The sequence below is a fragment of the Mytilus californianus genome, unplaced genomic scaffold, assembly GCF_021869535.1.
Source record: "Mytilus californianus isolate M0D057914Y unplaced genomic scaffold, xbMytCali1.0.p SCAF_5, whole genome shotgun sequence".
NCBI lineage: Eukaryota > Metazoa > Mollusca > Bivalvia > Mytilida > Mytilidae > Mytilus > Mytilus californianus.
In genome coordinates, this window is record NW_026262701.1 from 49460345 (window position 1) to 49477979 (window position 17635).

Here is a 17635-nt window from a genome sequence, read left to right on the forward strand (position 1 = left end):
ATTCTAAAATTGGAAGCAATGTTTGTAATTGACCGTTTCAGAATCTTAAGGATTGTGGGTAAATTCATTATTCGTACCCCAGAATGAAAATAACCTCTTTCATTGGTTGAACTCCCATTATTCATTACATTATAAGCCAATCCCAACGTTTTGGTGTACGCTTGTGAAAAATTACCCAGAATTCATTAGATTCTGAAACTACTAATTGGACAATGGACTGTTACCTCATAACACAGGTCAAAGTGACGAAATAAAAGAGAATTGTAATACCTGCACATATCTGCTTTGCTTTTTGCATTCATTTTTTAATTCAGCAAATTCCAACATGCACAAATATTTAACCTAGAAGACTTCAATTGAAATATGCATTCCTTTCAATAAAAAGCACATCCATGCATTAAAAATTCTACAGTAGACATGAAAGGTCAAAAGAACCAAATTACTGAAAAACTGCAAGCAAACAATAGAAACAAACATGTATTCATATTAATTTATATAATAGTGGCAAAAAATAAAACTATGAAGAAAATACATCAACAAGTTTTTACAAATACACTGACTTAAAATATTTAAATTTTTTTTAAAGAACTTTTCACTGGATAATATTCCAACAGATTTTTAACTAACTATCTCCAGTTTTATGGTTTGCTTATTTCAAACCAATAAAAGAACGGAGTTTAAAACTTTTTACAAATATGTTAGAGAGCAAATGCAATGCAATTTTGGATATAATAAATATTTTCAAGGGGCATTTGAAATTATAAATTTGATAAAAATCTGGCAAAAATTGTATACGTGAGTGCTAACAATGCAATTTTTTCAATATCATTAATATTTCTAAGGATGCATAACTCTTTTAAAATAGTTGATCGACACTGATTTTCTAATATAATTTGTGATATAAATTTTATAAAAATCTGACAAGAATTATACACATGAGAGTGCTATCAAGCCAAGACGGACAGGCGCCCGAAATCCTCAGCATTTTACAAAAAGTTTACAAAAATCTAAACCATGCAACTAAAATAGCAAATAAAATGCTTCGCTGGGGCGCAGCTTGATACGACCGCAGAGGTCGAACCCTGAACAGTTGGGGCAAGTATGGACACAAAATTCAAGCTTGATACAGCTATGACTTTGGATTGTCATTAAATATTTGACACAGCATAGGTTTCTGACACAGGATGAATGTGGTGTAAGAACTGGAAAAAATTTAATTTACCTATTATGGTGGAATCTCCATAAACTAAATTGTTTGTTAATTTCAATATATCAAAGAATATGTAGAATTCAATGTTTGATGTAATGTAATAAAGTTGAAATTTGGACCGTTTTTGTTCAATGTGGACCAATTTGGTAACATGTATAAATAATCAAAAATCTAAATACATGGGAGCCCATTTAAATACATCATAAAGGTATTAAAATAGAAAGTGACATCATAGTCATGGCTAAAAATAAACAAAAATCCTTAATCAGCAACATTTAAAGTAATATCTAATAAAATGCTTCGCTGGGGCGCAGCTTGATACGACCGTAGAGGTCGAACCCTGAACAGTTGGGGCAAGTATGGACACAAAATTCAAGCTTGATACAGCTATGACTTTGGATTGTCATTAAATATTTGACACAGCATAGGTTTCTGACACAGGATGAATGTGGTGTAAGAACTGGAAAAAATTTAATTTACCTATTATGGTGGAATATCCATAAACTAAATTGTTTGTTAATTTCAATATATCAAAGAATATGTAGAATTCAATGTTTGATGTAATGTAATAAAGTTGAAATTTGGACCGTTTTTGTTCAATGTGGACCAATTTGGTAACATGTATAAATATTCAAAAATCTAAATACATGGGAGCCCATTTAAATACATCATAAAGGTATTAAAATAGAAAGTGACATCATAGTCATGGCTAAAAATAAACAAAAATCCTTAATCAGCAACATTTAAAGTAATATCTAAAAATAAAATTCCTTTGTAACCATAAAAGCCCATTTAAATACATCATAAAGATATTAAAATAGAAAATGACATCATAGTCATGGCTAAACATAGCAAAAAACCCTTAATCAGCATCATTTAACAGTAATATCTAAAAATGGAAATTACATCATAAAGGTATTAAAATAGAAAATGACATCATAGTCATGGCTAAAAATAAACAAAATCCTTAATCAGCATCAGCAACATTTTATAGTAATATCTAAAAATAAAATTCCTTTGTAACCATAAAAGCCCATTTAAATACATCATAACAGATATTAAAATAGAAAATGACATCATAGTCATGGCTAAACATAGCAAAAACCTTAATCAGCATCATTTAACAGTAATATCTAAAAATAAAAATTTCTTTGCAACCATAAAAGTAAAATAGAAAATGACATCATAATCATAGCTAAAAATAAACAAAAAGTTTTTTTATTGGCAAATTTTAAATGGAGTTTATTATACTAAAACAATAAATTTGCAACCATAAACATGATAAAACCCCATTTAAACACATCATAAAAGTATTAAATAATTCAACTACATCATAAGGCTATAAAAATAGAAAATGACTTCATAGTCAAGGCTAAAGGTAAACAAAAAACCTTCATCAGCAAAATTTTATATTGGCAAATTTCCAATGAAGTTTATTACACTAAAATTGTTGGCAAATTTCCAATGCATTTATTAACAATAAAGTTATTGGCAAATTTCCAATTTACATAATTTAAAAGCAGTGTAGATGAGATATTTAAATGAGTTTGAATTACCAACCTTACACTGCTTTTAAATAATGTTCTTTACTCAATTATTTGTCTATTAAAATGGAAACCCTTGTTTTTTAACCTTTTTTCCCCTTATTAGAGCCATAACCCCCCCCCCCCCCCCCACCAAAGCCAATTATTACTTTCCAATGTAACCTAAATTTCCAATATACATAATTTTAAATTTCAATTCCTCATGATATATAACCGTATCATTATTATTTTCTTTCATATATAAATCTGAAACAACCATCTTTAAATGGAAAATTTTAAAGAAAAAAAAAGGAAAAAAAAAATCCTACCCCCCACACATTTTTTCAACCCCCTTTTGATTCATCATCCCCCACCTCAATCACAACCTTCAATTTGTGGTATGGTACATTGCAATACAATTTCACAGAGATCCATACACTTGAACACAAGTTTTTGTTGCAAACTAAAACAAGAGTGCACACGCTGAAATGTCTCGCCTTCTTTACTAATCATTGATATTATGTTGATAGTCCTAAATATAAAGCTTTATTACAACTGTCACATAAACTTAACATTAACCAAGTAAACTAAACATTGACCAATGAACCATGAAAATGAGGTCAAGGTCAGATGAACCATGCTAGGCAGGCATGTACAGCTAACAATTCTTCCATACCACAAATATAGTTGACCTATTGCTTATAGTTTAAGAAAAACAGACCAAAACACAAAAACTTAACACTGAGCAATGAACCTTGAAAATGAGGTCAAGGTCAAATAAAACCTGCGTGACTGCCAAATAGATCATAAAATATTTCCATACACCAAATATAGTTGAACTATTGCATATAGTATTAGAAAAAAAGACCAAAACTCAAAAAACTTAACTTTGACCACTGAACCATGAAAATGAGGTTATGGTCAGATAACACCTGCCCGCTAGACATGTACACCTTACAATCATCCATACACCAAATATAGTAGACCTATGGCATACAGTATAAGAAAAACAGACCAAAACACAAAAACTTAACTATAACCACTGAACCATGAAAATGAGGTCAAGGTCAGATGACATCTGCCAGTTGGACATGTACACCTTACAGTCCTTCCATACACCGAATATACAAGACCTATTGCTTATAGTATCTGAGATATGGACTTGACCACCAAAACTTAACCTTGTTCACTGATCCATAAAATGAGGTCGAGGTCAAGTGAAAACTGTCTGACGGGCATGAGGACCTTGCAAGCTATGCACATACCAAATATAGTTGAACCATTGCATATAGTATTAGAAAAAAAGACCAAAACTCAAAAACTTAACTTTGACCACTGAACCATGAAAATGAGGTCAAGGTCAGATGACACCTGCCCGCTAGACATGTACACCTTACAATCATTCCATACACCAAATAAAGTAGACCTATGGCATACAGTATAAGAAAAACAGACCAAAACACAAAAACTTAACTATAACCACTGAACCATGAAAATGAGGTCAAGGTCAGATGACACCTGCCAGTTGGACATGTACACCTTACAGTCCTTCCATACACCGAATATACAAGACCTATTGCTTATAGTATCTGAGATATGGACTTGACCACCAAAACTTAACCTTGTTCACTGATCCATGAAATGAGGTTGAGGTCAAGTGAAAACTGTCTGACGGGCATGAGGACCTTGCAAGGTACGCACATACCAAATATAGTTATCCTATTACTTATAATAAGAGAGAATCTAACATTACAAAAAATCTGAACTTTTTTTTCAAGTAGTCACTGAACCATGAAAATGAGGTCAAGGACATTGGACATGTGACTGACGGAAACTTCGTAACATGAGGCATCCATATACAAAGTATGAAGCATCCAGACCTTCCACCTTCTAAAATATAAAGCTTTTAAGAAGTTAGCTAACGCCGCCGCCGCCGCCGCCGCCGCCGCCGCCGCCGCCGCCGCCGGATCACTATCCCTATGTCGAGCTTTCTGCGACAAAAGTCGCAGGCTCGACAAAAATCCTTATTTTCGACCAATATTTGGCCCCTTATTCATAAATGTTTGAGCAATTAACCCCAAAACTCAATTCCTACTTTCTCTTCGTGATAAAAAATAACTAACTTAAAATGTAAATTTTAAACAAAAAAAAAAGGAAAAAAAAAAATTACCCCTTTTTTGACCCCCGCCCCCCTTATGATTCATCACCCCCACCCCCCTTTCCCCCCAAACCAAGCTCAATAACAGCCTTGCCTTTGTGGTATGGTACCTTGTAATACAATTTTAGAGAGATCCATACACTTGAACACAAGTTATTGTCTAGAAACTAAAAAATGCTCATTTTAAACCCCTTTTTAGGCCCCTTATTACTAAACGTTTTGGGCAATTACCACAACACTCAATTCCAGCTTTCCCTTTGTGAAATGGAACCTTGTAGTAAAATTTCAGAAAGATCCATACACTTACACACAAGTTATTGTCATGAAACTAGAAAAATGCCTGTTTTTTGCCCCCTTTTGGCCCCTTATTCCTAAAATTTTGAGGCAATTAACCCCAAAATCAATCCCAGCATTGACCCTTTGTGATATGGAATCTTGTGGTACAATGTCAAAGAGATCCATATGCTAACACACAAGTTATGTCTGGAAGTTACAAAAATGCTTATTTTTGGCCCCTTTTTGGCCCCTAATTCCTTAACTGTTGGTACCATAACCCCCAAAATCAATCCCCACCTTCCTATTGTGGTATTGAACCTTATGGTAAAATTTCATAGAGATCCATTCACTTAAACTAAAGTTAGAGTGCGAAAACCATTGTGTATTCGGACGACGACGCCGGACGACGACGACGACGACGACGCCGGACGACGACGACGACGACGCCAACGTCATACCAATATACGACCTCAAAATTTTTTTGCGGTCGTATAAAAAGTTGGACAATGTTTCCACTTAGCATGTTTCCTTGTAACAATTATTCTGCTAAAGCATTATACTAGAAATATATTTTTAAATGTTATCTTTTAGATAAGTTTTTGCCAACAAAATAAAATCTGATTGACATTTGGTTGATTAAACTCTGGCCATTGAGAAAGTCTTAATAAAATGAAAGAAAAAATATCAATGCAAATTGAAAAACAAAATGAACAAAATACATAGACAGCACTGATCAAGCTAAAAAGAACTATCCCAATTACACTGGACTTACCCATGCTATGAAATATCTAGTTTTTTGTTGTTTTTTCTGTAATTGAAATTGACTAATCTATCTAGTTACAGCTATGAAAACTATTTAACTCTGGTTATTTGTAAAATCCTATATCAAACCATAAAGGCAAAAACCCATAAAAAAATTGCTGTAAGTGAAGAAATAATATTAACAGTGCAGTTTCCTACTACCCTTGAATCAAAATAAAAGAATTGCACTAAAATACACAAAAGACTATGTTCTATTAGCATGATTAGAAAAATCTAGGACTCTTTTTTTTGTCTCACTACAAATAAAGGAAACACATTTTTAGTATCAGAAAATTGCCCACAGGGTATAAATCTAGTTACAAACCAGTCTTGCTGGTACTGAATATTTATTTACTAAGGTAATTGACTCATGTTTCATCTTCACAACACTCGTCAGTGAAGCTAGTATCAAATCAATTGAAAGGCTAAAACTAGATACATGAAATAAACACTGAAAACTAGAAATTCCAAAAAATTGAGCCAAATTTGACTAAGGCCATCTATATCTGAGGTATAAAACCTTTGTGTTTCAAATGATTTTAACATTTTAACATTTTATGAACACTAAATTTACAGAGTTATATTTCAGAGAGAATCATGAATGACACATATTTACCAGCATTCAGGGAGAAAAATCATTGCCAAGACTGAATTTTAGAATCAACATTGTGAGTACCATATGCTAGCAATATAAGTGTTTAGTACTACTGTAAATTCAGAAATTAATGCATGCGAATCATAAACCACTTGCAAAAATGCGAAATCTAAATAATGCAACTGCACAAATTTTATGAAAGAAAATGACTACTAAAAATATGAATGAGAGTTTTTATTGTTGCGAACCTGATACTGTTGCATTTTTGGCATTAACAAAAACATCACAATAATTTCTGAATTAACAGTATTTAAAAACTTTCCATGTACTTAGCAGTGTGACAATATGAATTTAAGTCATAAACATACCACAGGTTGTTCAGTGTTACTTTTGTTAAGGAACTGACTCCATGGATCAGGCAAGTTATTGTCTGTCTTTAGACTCTCAGCTGTATGGATACTTCTGGAGTTGATGTTCAACAGATGGCACACATTTGCTCCGTAAGTAGACTTCATACTTTGGTAAATAGCATCAGCTCTGAAATCAAAATAAAATAATTCAATTCAATTATTTATCATAATGAACAGTGTTTCCAGTTACTGGACATCACTTTTAAGTTTGCATATTGCCTTGGTAGGACAATATTTCAATTTTGTTTGTACAGTTATGAACCTAAAAATGCCAAGTATCATCTGGTAAATTGTTTTTATTATTTCTTAAACTTCTTAAAATAAATAAGAGGATCAAATATTGGTATAAAACAGAATTTATTAAAATCTATGGAATCAACTGAATGTCAGTTTGAACATTTTTTATCCCATAGATATTTAACATAAATGTTATAAATGCAATTGTCGTGAGGAAAAATCATAAATGTTTGCAAGATGATTTACAATCTAAATTGAACAATGCACGCAATCAGATTGTATTGTTAAATTTATTTATGTTTATTTATAAAGCTAATGATAGTAGATCCTACTATCTATATAATTTACATCAAATTTTTGCAGTTATATATTCATCAACAAACCTTTTATGAAATTGTTTTAAAAATGTTATATTTGTGTGTTTTTTGTCTTGTTGGATTACTGATTCATAAGACACATTTTTGGCTCATAAATAAAATACAGATTTCACACCTGATTCATGAACTACAGGCTTTGACCATAACTTTATGGACAGGATAGTATATGGACAAATATAAATACATATATACATCGTAATCTTTATCATTTAAGGAAAAGTCTAATACCTGAATTTTTTTTACCAAACTGTTTTTATATTATAAAGCTACACAACATTTTCAATATATGACATGCAAAATACTACAGATTTCTTATTTTCTTATTTGTTGCAATTTGTTTTCTTAACACTTAAATTCTTCTTTCACTTTTACCCACAAAGCCCTGGAAACTTTGTACACCACATAAAATAATCAATCTATAGTAATTAAAAGAAAACAAGCTATTACAACACATCAGAACAGAACAATCAGAAAGGTACAATAAAACCCAGAGTAGAACAACCAAATAAAATGGTGGAATAAAAAGCACGAACTGACAACACGCATGGCAAATAAACAACCAACATGAAGTTTGGTAAACACCTGACGCCTAGACTTTGATACTGATTTATGTCATACTTTGCATCCTCTCCTTCAATGACATCATGAAGCAAGACATAGTATCGTAGTGTGCCAGGACAAAACCAGCGTGGGATTTTACTGGGATTCTGGGTCTGTTGTGTAGATTGCTGGTTCACCAGACTGTTGAACATGCTCAGTGGATCTGAATGCCCTGATGAAACAACAAATACACCTTCAATTTGTTAAGGAATTTTTGCAGCCAGAATTTATCTACAATTAACATAAGTATTTGTGTGACACATATTACAATTTTCCCTTTTGGTATTGATTTAAATCGTAAATACATTTAAATTCTTTATTGTGAAAATATCAATTAAATTTCATTATTTCATGAACTGTCTGCACAAAAGATGGATTTTGTCAGAATAATCTATATGGATGTCTACCATATCTTTAAAACTATAAAATTAGCATACTGTTGACTTTTTTTTTTGTCAGACATATTTTTTTCAAAATTCATTCACCGGTTTTATTTACTTTACACAAAAGTTTCCCTATGTACCGTTCACTTTGCATACATGCATTATTATTTTTTAAATATGATTAATCTTCCCTAAATTTCCTTTAACACTTTTAGATTACTTGATATAAGTAAAAAATATTTAGCCTGAAAAATGCATAATTTCACAGAAAGCATAAGACAAATGCAAGAATCTTAATTTACAAACAAATGGACACATGGTATAAGGTATGGCTGTACTTGTGACCTTGAGATGTTCACTATTTCCACTTTCAAGTGTTTTTTTTTTATATGATGACTGTCTTAGTGGCAATAACAATTCATATTACAACATATTTTTAGTAAATCTTATGATTATTAAAAGGATACATCCTAAACAATGGTTGAGAAATTCATGGTCACTTGGTGGTAGCATCTGCAGAAACTTTTCTCTGTATGCTTCAAACCATGGTGTTGTAGCTGTAAACAACAAAATACATGTATCAGTAACATCTAGTGTTCCCAATAAAAATAAGGTAAATACATTTACTTTTCAAGGATTTCTGATGAAGAACATGTAATTACCTTTTTTCAAAGGCAACAAAAATGTCTATATATAAACAACTCAATCCTTAACCCACATGGCTGAAAATGAAGCTGAAATAAGTGAAGACTGCCGTCTAAATAATTGTAAAATAATAAGTCTGTAAAACATTAGCAAAGACAGCCAAAGTTCATTTCTCTATTTACCACTCTGGAATGAAACACAAACTTAATCTGTCACTCATCACTTTATATACAATAATGAACAAAAAATCAGCTCATTATTTTTAGGTGTGACAACTTTTGGATTTTAGAATTTGTGTATTACAGATTAATACAACCAAAAGTACTTCTACAAATTTTTTTCTTCCCGCAATACACTGAATCATTACACATACATATTTGCTGTAATCTTGTGACCAACAATACAAATATGTAAACCATATAAGCAGGGGTAGATTTCGAAAACTGTTATTTGGAGAGGGGTAAAGTTCTATCATACATACATTAATCCTGTAATGCTTTTTACTGGGCATTAAAAAAGTTACTGCTTCCACCTATTTAATCCAGATAGAAGACCAATAACTACACTGTGGATTCATCATTATTCATGGGATACCAATTTTCGAGGTTTGTGGACAAATGTGAACTACAAATTGAAAGGTTTAATGAAGTTCAAATTTTCTATAGGCTTGTAAGCAGACTTTGTAAAAACCATGAAATCAAATACATTTGTACCCACGAAAAATAAATTTTTCCGTCACTCCATCGGAGAAAATAATGAATCCACAGTATTTCATTTAGCACATACATGTTAATTGTAAATCATAGTTGCCAACGGATACCACATTCCCTCTGTTTCCCTCTACCAGCTGTGGTTGTGCTCCTGCTACAATGTCATTTAGGATTTTCTTTGCAACTGACTGCTGCGGCAAAGTTGCCGACATATCTCTCATGGTGATTTTTAAATGTCGTATTGTGTGAGGAACATTGTTTGGATCCCGTATGTGAACTAGAAATATAAAAAATATATGTATGTTATCAAACCATTTAAAGTGCTTCATACAAGTCATATTCAGTTTTTTTTAATATCAATATCCAATGAAATCAAACTATTCTATGAGAACAAAAATGTAACAGTATCTTTTGTTAGTGTCATGCCAGGGCTCAGGTAGTTTAAAAAGCTCTCCCTGATTTATCAAAAGTTGACCTGTGAAGCTAATGTTTTTATATCTGACCCCAGAAGATGTAATTTAAATATAATGTCTCAATAATTATCACTACCACTGACTTCAATTTTTTCAAATGTTGCTTGGTCGTTTTCCTCGTTGTTTTGGTTTTGAAACAATATTTAGCTACTTTCACAAATTACAAAATTTTAAACTAAATCTTCTACATGTAGTAAAAAAAGTTCTACGATTTCTTTTTTTAATCTAATAACTGAAGGTGCATATTCATTTCAACTTATCTTAATTTGGAAAGTGTGTGTCACAGCATCTACTGAGTGTGGACATTAACAGAAATTTTCTAGTGTTTTCTATAGACTTGAATATAAATAAGGAAAAAGGATAAGGATACGTTTTTGTTGTGATATGGTTGGACCCTTTTCACTAGAATACAGTATAGACAGAGACATACCTTGATAATTCACAATGAAAACATTACAGCATTCTGGAGTTGTAACACAGTTATTTTTTTTTATCATTTTATATCATCTTACTTTCCTTTGTATTTAAAGCGTTTTTCATGTACTTCATTGTGCCCAACTTGCACTGTCACAGTTCTGTGTTCAATAAATAGCAAAATCTGGGTCAAAACCACCCATCATAGGTGCAGCTACATGTAGCATACATTTTTTTTTTAAGAAAGGGTGATAATCTCATTACAGTTAACTATCAAAATGTATAATCCCCTGTCTCAGTCTGTATTGTATATGGTGCCACTAGCATAATGTGCATCTCTTCAATACTTACCATTTATTGCTAATAACAAAAAAATTAAATCATGTATTCTTATATAAGTGTTCTTCCATTACTACTAGCAGAGTTTTATTTTAAGACACCAAGATAAAAATTCTTATTAAGCTTTGATCAAAATTTAAATAAAATAAGAATGTGTCCATGGTACACAGATGCCCCCTCTTATTAATATGCAAGAGTCTATGTCAGTCTTTGCGCTCAACCACAGGCCCACCAGCCCAGGCTAGTAAAAACTTAAGTTGGCCCTGTAAAAATCATCTCCACAGGCCAAAGTAATCTAACTAAAATTTTCTTAAAATTCAGCTTTTGGCCTTTAGATTCAAAATTCTACTGTGAAGACTGCTATGTAGTAAAGTTGGAGTGTGAAAATGGTATATTCAATAATTTTTCCATTTATAAAGGGACATAACTCAAGAATGGTGAAAATAATGCCACCCATACAGTCTTTGCCCTCAACCACAGGCCCACCAGCCAAGGCTTGTAAAAATGCTGTCAGGCCTGTAATAATCATCTCTACATGCCAATAGAATCTAAAATTTTCGTACAATTCTGCTTTGGGGCTGTAGATACAAAAGTTTATTGTGAAGACTGCCCATATTCAAACCTGATCTGTGTTTGATGGTAATGAGCATTGTGTATAAATGTCATATCATTTGAATTAGGCAAACTAACGTTACAGTGTGGAAATGGCAAATTTCGCAACATTTTCATTTATAAAGGGACATAACTCGAGAACAATAAAAGTGTCACCACACAAATTCTAACTTGACCTGTGTTTGGTGGTAATAAGCATTGTGTATAAGTTTCATAACATTTGGTTGAGGCTAACTAAAGTTAGAGATCAGAAACTTATTTCGGGACATATGGACGTACAGACAGGCAAGGGTAAAACTTAATGACCCCTCCACACTGGCTGGAGCATAAAAAAATATTAAATAACAGATATTTCTTTTGCTTTAAATGAATCATGCAAATGAAACATTTATGATGAAAATTATAATTCTTTTACTTATTTAAGGCGAAGTGTACGTAATTAACTACTCCACAGAATTTTTTAAAATTTTACATGTGGATTCTGCTTGTAAAAATACATCAGACAATAAAATAAAAAAAGGGGGTAACCGTTTTCGTTTTTCAGATACAAGCTGTTGAAATTAACAGCCTGATACGCCAAAAATACAAAGGATATATAGGGAAAATCATAAAAATCGGCTGATATTTTTACTTTATCAAGATTTTCTAATTCGTTGGTCCACAGAATTTTTTTAAAAATCGATATGCGATTCAAAAATGAACAACGAACCCATTGGTGCAAAGAAAGTCCTTAGCAACCGTGCTAGTTTTCAAGCTATATCCTGTGGAATTTTGATTTTTAGCGGAAAAAATAAAAACATTCGGCGACGTTATTGATGTCTACTGTAACGTCATCACAATTTCTACTCTATAACGCTATTATACCGTATGTAGTGTCGTAACAAAATCGTGAGTGTGTATAAAATTGAGAATGGAAATGGGGAATATGTCAAAGAGACAACAACCCGACCAAAGAGCAGACAACAGCCGAAGGCCACCAATGGGTCTTCAACGCAGCGAGAAAATCCCGCACCCAGAGGTGGTCCTCAGCTGGCCCCTAAATAAAATTGTGTACTAGTTCAGTGAAAATGGACGTCACACTAAACTCCAAAACATATAAATGAACTAAAATTAAAAAAAACATACAAGACTAACAAAGGCCAGAGGCTCCTGACTTGGGACAGGCGCAAACATACGGCGGGGTTAAACATGTTTTGTGAGATCTCAACCCTCCCCCTATACCTCTAACAATGTAGAATAAAGAAACACATACTAGTAGCAATACGCACAGTAAAACTCAGTTTAAAAGAAGTCCGAGTCCGATGTCAGAATAGGTAACAAAAGAAAATAAACAAAAAGACAATGATACATAAATTAACAAAGGACTACTAGCAGTTACTGACATGCCAGCTCCAGACCTCAGTTAAACTGATTGATAGATTATGTCTTCATCTTATGAAAATCAAGAACAATTCCTCCCGTTAGGGGTTTAGTATCATACAATCATAAAATATATGAGAAGAACATAACCCGTATCATGCCAACAACTGGTTTTAGAATAATAGTGTTTTTCCGATGCAAAGACCCTATGAGTGAATCAATATTAATACCAAAATATGCAATCCTTAATGACCTGACAACAGTATCGTAACTATATCCTTTCCGAATAAGTCTGTTTAAAGGTTTGGTTAGCTTTTGAGGTGAATGCCGACATTTTTGTGCTTTGTAAAGAATATTACCATAAAATATTGAATGTGAAATTCCTGAACGTATAAGATGTCTACATGTTGATTTATATTTACGAATGATTTATAACCCATTTTCCTAATTATTGCAAATGCTCAAGCGTAATCAATTGATAAGGAAATAAACTGAGTATTTTTTAAGGACATTTCTGCTGCCAAAAAAAAAAAAGCAAATTGGCAAATAAATATACTGCAAGTGAAAGAAAGTTACTGTATAGACTTTAACTCAATCTTTTCTTAATTTGACAGGGTTCCACATCTTTTTTGGAAATGCTTGTATTTATAGCTGACTATGGGCTTTGATCATTGTTGAAGGCCGTACGGTGACCTATAGTTGTTAATTTCTGTGTCATTTGGACTCTTGTGGAGAGTTGTCCCATTGGCAATCATACCACATCTTCTTATTTTTATATTGTATTGTTCTAATAATTATGAATCAAATATCAAGTTCGAAATTGTCCCGGTTAACACAGCGTTGACAGAATGATTCTATATGTATTTAAATAATCGGTTATAATTATCGCGTATACACGTCTTTTTTAAAATCTTATTTCTGCATGTTTATTTTTTAAAAAAGTGAATATAATTTGCTGCTTCTTTTCATCCTCACCATTACCGGCGCTATTCGAGGTATTGCGCACAAAACATATTTTATTTGTCAGGTTCACACACGTGCACGTGACACAACTCTGCAATTTTATTTTTAAAATTTCCTGTCTCAATCGCTTTCCCTTTTCTTTAACTACACGACAAAGCATGATATAATGTTTGCTGGAGATTTTAAGTAAAAAAGGAAATAATTTCTTGTACCATTATTTGTTAAATATCCACATGCATGACTCCCAAAAAATAAGAAAACTGCATCTGCATATTATCTTTAGAATTTTTATGGCTGTAATAAGGTCAAAAGAAGAACACGCATATGAATTTTAGCAAAGTAAAACAGATCGGAGTTTTTGATATAACTTCCCGTAGCACAGATCATTCCCAGTGTTAGCCTTAACATTGTGTATATTGTGTATAATGCTATAGCATTGTGTATAGTGTAAAAGCTTTGTGCATGGTGATATGCTATAAATGTACTGGTGTTATATTATAAATGTACTGGTGTAATACTATACATGTACTGGTGTAATGCTATAAGAATGTACCAAGGGCGATGCTATACGAGTCTACCTAGTGTAGTGCCATACAAATTGTTCCTGTATATAATGCAAATGAATTGCAGTTTCTTAATATAATATGAAAATAAGGAGATGTGGTATGATTGCAAATTAGACAACTATCTGCCACAGTTTAAGGTAGACCGGGTGTCTTTTTCTGAGCGTCCGTTCTGATCATGTTGCAAAAATACTTTTTTGTTTTAAAAATATTTTACCAAGAATCATTTAATATACAACAAAATACCTTAAACTTGAAATTTAAAGATTGAACTATCAAAACATTAAGTGTCGTAAAGTATATTTAAAATTTTTGGGGATTTTTTCAAGAAAATAAGGCCCGTGACCCCCTATTTTTATTTGATATTTCGGAGTTATTAATGAAAAGCAATTCTCTCATCGAATTTTAGCCAATTCTATCGTTTAATGTTTCCGCAATAAGGAAAACTTAAGTTTCCTCTATATTAACAATATAAAATAACCCAAATTTCGTTAATTTCAATGTGTTATTACAAAAAACAAGGTCCGTGATCCCCAGTTTTTGTATTGAAATTTGAAATTACATTGACCCCGAAGTCTTTTACAGAAGTTGAAGAAAAATCTATCGTCCAATATTTAGACACCCCAGCTACCTTAAATCATGTGGATGTAATTATTATAGGCAACCATACGGCCTTCAACAATGAGAAAAATCCATACCGTATGGTCGGTTATAAAAAGCCCCGACATTATAGACCCTATTTTCTTCACCCCCTCCCCCTTCTTCCCCTACCTTATACTACTGCTGAATGATACACAAAACCACAACAAAAGAAAACAAATTTCGCTATCCCTTCGAAATTGGAATTTGATAAAGAAAAAATAACACGTTCTATTTTTATCATACATGTGTAGTTTCAGTTTCAACCATGTTTCTAAATTTAGATTTTACTTTCCCCAAAATTGCGGACGGAATAGAAAACACCTGTTTATTTTCTGCACCTTGAAAACTGAGATTTGGATGACATAGATTTTACTTATTCTGAGATAAAAGTAATAGTGCTCAATTCTTAGTTTTTGAGTGTGTAATGTTTTGTGGACGGAATCTGATGGGGTTTTTTTTTTGCTGTTGGCTTTTTCTTCGGCTTATAAATGTTGTACTAGTGGTCGATTACCCTTAGTATCTTTTATACTTTTTACATAAATAATAAAATATAAAACATCAATTGCATAAAATCGGACATGCCAACGTCTTTCTTGTTCAACACACAAATTCACATGCAATATGATTATTCGTTACCTACAATTTTACTCTACACTGAATTTCATTTTCAAAACTATGGTTTTTCAAAAAATATTGTGGGGTCAATTCTGGTTTGATTTTAATGAATTTGATACGAATAGAAGCAGAATTGTCACTGGTTTATTTGTTTGTTTGGTTATAATTTTGTTGTTTAGGCGTTTTTACCTTCTGTTGAAATAAACACGAGTCGTATTGTGTACCTGCTTCTGCGTGTCTAAAACAAAAACAGTGGTAATAGAGTCAGACTAACTCACAATAGGATACTCAGATTTCTGATTGGAGTCATTATAAAAATTTCTTTGAAGTTTTGAGATAGCACATGAATACTTGTTTGGATTCATGAAAGACCGCACGAAGTCATTTTTCTTTCATGTGCCCATTTTTCCTTTCTTGGAGTAGGGGAGATAACCCGCGTAACTAACGACGCACGTTTTTTATCCTGAATTCCGCTAGAGGCGTGCAATTACGTACACTTCGCCTTAATGGCACTTGAGGATATGAAAAGTAACCTTAAATAAAATGCTCCGCTGGGGCGCAGCCTGATACGACCGCAGAGGTCAAACCCTGAACAGTTGGGGCAAGTATGGACACAACATTCAAGCTTGATACAGCACTGAATTTGGATTGTAATTAAATATTTGACACAGCATAGGTTTCTGACACAGAATGAAAGTGGTCTAAGAACTTATAATTTTTTAATTTACCTATTCATACATGTGATGGACTGTGAAACTCAGATCAGGAGATTGGGAAATTTTGGTCAGGAGATTAGGATCCAGATCAGGAGGTTTTTAATCGACATAAATTTTGTCGTAAATGTAACCGTGTGCTGTAAAAATGGTCTTTTAAAGTGTGTTTTCTTCAACTTTCCATCCAATTTATTATGTTTATAGTACCCTTGTACTTATAAAGTTTCTCCATCTTTATATTTTACATGTTCAATCTAACATTTTTTTTCTTCAGTATGTTCTTTAAATTTTTTACTTCATATTCTATAAAACATTTATTGCAACCAGAACGTTTGTTTAACTATCTGCAAATAGCTTTAGTTTGCATACTCAGAAAATCATTCTAACTGTAAAACAAGGGTCATAGTTATTATATAAATTTCAATTTAAGCCTTGAAAGGAAGTATAGAATCCTCAAATAATTTTCAAATTATTATTTTTTTATTTGTCCTAAGACATTTAAAATCATTTATTTACCATCCTTTTATGATTATTTGTTCAATTTATATTTTATTTATATTCTTTTAAAAGTTTTCATTATTAAAAGGAAAGTAACTTAAAACAGGATAAATCAAGGGAAGTAACCCAATAAATACACAGTTTTTGTTACACAACGGCAGTTAGCCTGAGGTAAAAAATCATTGATTACCAGTATGTTTGACACCCAAGCTGACAAGTGAAGCCATATAATTATGCATGTTAATTGATTTACAGGTAAAATATAACTTCAGGTAATGTGAGTTACACCAGATACCTGAGATGATATGTTGGGCAGAAATTTTTCATTCATGAAAAATTTCATACACGGGATTATAATTTTCCTCTTCAACCTCGGGAGGAGACTCCTGAAAACAGGATTACTGTACTCCTGTTGGGAGGTTCACATGTATGCTATTCAAACCATATCATTATTATTTGCTTTTATATATAAATCAGAAATAACCAATTTAAAATGGAAAATTTTAAAGAAAAAAAGGA

At 32.3% G+C, this 17635-nt stretch overlaps 1 protein-coding gene and 2 long non-coding RNA genes across 5 annotated transcripts in view; 2 read left to right on the plus strand and 1 right to left on the minus strand.

The window, feature by feature from the left end:
- LOC127702394 (trafficking protein particle complex subunit 8-like) overlaps nt 1-17635 on the minus strand; it is a 56750-nt gene that overhangs the window by 35144 nt on the left and 3971 nt on the right. For all 3 annotated transcript variants that reach the window (XM_052206592.1, XM_052206593.1, XM_052206591.1), the window contains exons 2-5: nt 10002-10202; nt 9038-9127; nt 8206-8380; nt 6932-7100 (exon numbers count right to left, since the gene is read on the minus strand). In XM_052206592.1, coding sequence (XP_052062552.1) covers nt 6932-7100; nt 8206-8380; nt 9038-9127; nt 10002-10202 — 635 coding nt within the window. The remainder of the gene's footprint in view (nt 1-6931; nt 7101-8205; nt 8381-9037; nt 9128-10001; nt 10203-17635) is intronic.
- Nucleotides 1274-17617, plus strand: LOC127702424 (uncharacterized). Its single transcript, XR_007982421.1, has 2 exons — nt 1274-1542; nt 16486-17617. It is a non-coding gene; the product is annotated as an uncharacterized LOC127702424 (long non-coding RNA).
- Nucleotides 3517-4902, plus strand: LOC127702422 (uncharacterized). Its single transcript, XR_007982419.1, has 2 exons — nt 3517-3647; nt 4087-4902. It is a non-coding gene; the product is annotated as an uncharacterized LOC127702422 (long non-coding RNA).